The following is a 4086-nucleotide window of genomic DNA, read 5'->3' as shown; positions in this document are numbered from 1 at the left end:
AACATGAATTTGATGAAACTGAACCGCCCAATCAAATGATCCAATTAAACTTACTTACTTTGACTTTTTAACCACACAAGCTTGTGTGTTGAGTGTTTGACTCCAATGATTACTGAATATAAAAGTCGGTTCGCTTAAATATTACTCAATCAAGATGAATACGTTTGAAGGATAAAACAAAATATCTACCTTGATCTTGTAACCCAAGTATTTGTATCTCATCGTTCTATTACAATATCAAAATAATAGATTTTCATAAAGATGTGTGATAAAAGCATTACACTGTGTTTAATCACATTTCTGAAAAGAAAAATGTTTATTATTTCATTTGTTATGAACCATCCTTAAGCAATCTAGCTTAGCTATAAGTAAGAAGTTACATTTAAGAAAATTTTATTAGGAAACTCCGCAGTAGGACACTCTCTTTTTATTTTTTTAATTGTTATTTTAATCATTAGATTAAGATTTTAACGGTATGAATTGTAAGCGTTCACATTAAAAATTTACAAGGCACGACATAATATTGTTACAATTACATATCAGACTGTTAAGAACATAATCTACAGCTAAATAAGCAGTAGCTATTAGTAATTAAAAAAACATGTATCTTTCCGGAAAAATTCATGTTTTATTAAGCACTCTTTCTTTCTATCTTAATTGAAAAAAAAAAAAAAGTTTAATTACGTCAAATCCTTATGGGTCGCTTTATCACTTTACATACTGTTGAACTTTTGGCAAATACAAAAGAAGAAGAAGAAAGAAAAGACAAATTAAACTGAAGAATTTAACAAACAAAAAGAAATGAAAGAAAAGGAAAGGAAAGAAAATATAGTAGCCTAAGTGTAGACTATGGAGGGGTCGTTATATAATCGAGAGAGAAAGAACGGGGTCAAAGACGAATTTGGAAATAATACAAGGCGTGCGCTTTAATGTCCAAGACCCGGCAAAGAACTTCTTCCGCTTTTTACGGAACTCCCCAGAACCAAAATTATTTAGTATTTAGCCCCTCAACCAAAAAAAAGAAAAAAGTCAAACAATCTCTCTCCTTTTGCCTATTTAACCTCCTCCCTCTCCAAAACCAATTCCCCTTCCTCTTCTTCTCTCCCTCCCTCTCTCTCTCATTCCCCATTTCCATTTCCCAGTTCTTGCTTAGCCTTTCTTAGCTAAAACAAAAAAACGCTATTATATAATTATACATAGAATCTCACATTCTGAATGGAGAATGAGTACTTCTTCCTCAACGCGGGAATTGCTCCGCTTCTTCACTTGGAGTCTTCAAACCCAATTCCCAACTGGCAACAACAACAACAATCACAAATGGAGCTGAAATTGAATTCCTCGTCCGACGGATCTCCAGATCAATGCTTCTACAATAACCCCAGCAGGGAAAAGTCAACGGATCAGCAGAGCATGCAGTTTGACTCCGCCTTGAGCTCAATGGTCTCCTCTCCCGTCGCTTCCAATTCAAACATTTCCAACGACAGCTTCGTCATCCGTGAGCTCATCGGAAAGCTCGGAAACATCGGCAACAACAACAACGTTAAAAACAGCAGCTCCGGCGAGATCTCGCTTGCGAACACGTCCTGTTACAGCACTCCCCTGAACTCTCCTCCCAAGATGATGAACTGTAATTTGGGGAGGAAGCCATCGTCCCTCAACTCCAGCGTGGCGGAATTCGCCGCCGATCCCGGTTTCGCGGAGAGAGCGGCGAGGTTCTCCTGCTTCGGCAGCAGGAGCTTCAATGGCCGAACCACCCAATTTGGGTTTAACAACAGTAATGAGTTTAATAATAACACTAACAATAATAACATCCCCGGTGGATCCAATTCTAGTCCATTGACTGGAAATGGTAACAAAATGTCTAGAGTTTCAAGTAGTCCTGCGCTTAAGGCGCTCGGATCGCAGTTGAATTCTAACAATTCTCAAGAGGAATCGACCGAATCGGAGCAAAACCCGAATGGCGAAAAGGCGTTGAAGCCTGAGATGAATTCAAGGAAAAGAAAAGCGGCTTCCAAGGGAAAAATATTACCTTCGTCGTCCCCTCCTACCACCAAGGTAATAACATTGTTCGCAATTTTTGGTTTTTGTTTCCTTACAACATTTGTTACAAAAATATGAAATTTTGTTTTGTGGGGTCCTACAGATTATTGAAGCAAACGACAATTCAAATGCAAAGCGGAACAAAACAACAGAATTTGGTGAAGGAAACGAAAAGAGTGGTCAAGCGAAAACAGAGGAGGAAATTGCAAAGGGAACTTCAGGAGGTGATGAAAAGCAAACCAAAACTAGTCCAAAGCCTCCAGAACCTCCAAAGGACTACATTCACGTTAGAGCCAGACGGGGTCAAGCTACTGATAGTCACAGTCTCGCCGAAAGGGTAAGAAACTTTTATTTTTAAAATTTTTATTTTTTTCCATTTTTTTTTGGGTTTAAACTCTGTTTAATTAAGCCATTATTATTACATTCCACAAAAGTAGGCTTAATTTTATTATTGACATTGCTTTCTACTAAAAATGTTATGAATAGGTCCGAAGGGAGAAGATCAGTGAAAGAATGAAGCTTCTTCAAGATCTTGTTCCGGGTTGCAACAAGGTGTGCAACAGAAATTCCAATTCTAAAAAAAAAGTCTTCTTTTTTTTTAAATAAAGTTTATGTGAATGTGTCTTTTTTTTTTCCCTTCTCTAATATGGGTTTTGACTTTGCGTGGGTATTTATATTTCAGGTCACCGGAAAAGCACTCATGCTCGACGAGATTATAAATTATGTTCAGTCGTTACAACGTCAAGTCGAGGTAATTTAAAAGTTAAAACGGAGTGAATAGTAATCATGTGTTTGAGATTCCAATTGTTCCAATTTTTTTTTAAAATAATAATTTAGCTGATTGGCTCTGCTTGTTTGTTTATATTTGCAGTTTCTCTCCATGAAGTTGGCTTCCGTTAATACCAGGCTGGATGCCAACATTGATACTCTAATGTCAAAAGATGTAAGTTTTTTTTTATTTTTTTGCCCCTTTTTTATTTCTTAAAAAAAACAAAGAAAATCGCTTTCGTTTGCATTTTGCAAACCACTTTCCCCTTTTCTAAATTTTTTTTTTTTTTTTTTTTTCATTTTTCCCTTTCAGATATTTCAACCAAATAGTTCCATGCCACACCCAATATTCCCACTAGATTCCTCGGCGCAAACCGTTTATGGTCACCAGCCCCAACAAAACCAAACAATCCATAACAACAATAACAACAACAGCAACAACAACATTTCCAGTGGGCCCATGACACATTGCTCAATGGACCCGTTAGATTCTGCATTATGCCAAAACCTTGGCATGCAATTACCCCATCTCAATGGATTTAGTGACATTGTTTCTCAGGTGATTATTCTTTAATCCTTTAATTTCCTTTAAAAACAAATTTTTTAATCAAAAGCTAAGCTTTTTTTTTTTCACTCAACTAATCATTTGTCGGCTTAATTATTTTCAGTATCCAGCATTTGGTGAGGATGACCTGCAAGCCATTGTCCAGATGGGCTTTGGACAAAATCCAAACCGAGATACATCATTCCAGCCTCAGAGCCTCCATGGTAAAAAAGAAGGGGGAAAAAATCATTAACAAATCAAAGTATATTAATTAAATAATATCTCGACCTTTAAAGTTGTTAATCATAATTGTATTTTGTTTTTACGCAGGTCCTAATCAAGTGTCCCACATGAAAGTCGAGCTCTGATTAATGATTATTATCCTTCCGCCGTCCCTAATACATATATAGTTGCTGCTGTAAATAGAAGAGTTAATTTGGACCGTCCGATCAACAACTAAGCATTTTTACATCATAATTTTATCGTCACTAAGCAACATTCATCCTTAGCTCTAGTGGAGAGCACCATTTTTCTTTTTGGCTGTATCCTCATTTTATCTTTTTTTTTTCCTTAATGTAATTTGTTGTTTCTGATTTTTATTACTATTTTTTAAGAGAGTTTTATTACAAGATGTAAAATCCCAGAATCAATTATGTATTTTTGGTGCATGACCTTAAAGCACCAGTTGTAAAATAGACCACTAAATTGCTAATTAAGAGGAAGAGCTTTTTTTT

The 4086-nt window shown here is 36.1% G+C and overlaps 1 protein-coding gene across 1 annotated transcript; it reads left to right on the top strand.

Moving 5' to 3' along the window:
- Nucleotides 1–1092: 1092 nt before the first annotated feature.
- On the top strand, nt 1093–4086 carry LOC21398904 (transcription factor bHLH78). The gene is made up of 8 exons (XM_010102492.2): nt 1093–2055; nt 2144–2377; nt 2527–2592; nt 2723–2791; nt 2912–2983; nt 3122–3367; nt 3477–3576; nt 3683–4086. Exons 1-8 carry the CDS (start codon nt 1216–1218, stop codon nt 3718–3720), a joined length of 1665 nt encoding a protein of 554 aa, XP_010100794.1. The 5' UTR covers nt 1093–1215; the 3' UTR covers nt 3721–4086.

The sequence above is a fragment of the Morus notabilis genome, unplaced genomic scaffold (genome assembly GCF_000414095.1).
Source record: "Morus notabilis unplaced genomic scaffold, ASM41409v2 Scaffold52, whole genome shotgun sequence".
Taxonomy (NCBI): domain Eukaryota; kingdom Viridiplantae; phylum Streptophyta; class Magnoliopsida; order Rosales; family Moraceae; genus Morus; species Morus notabilis.
This window is presented reverse-complemented; position numbering and strand designations above follow the sequence as displayed.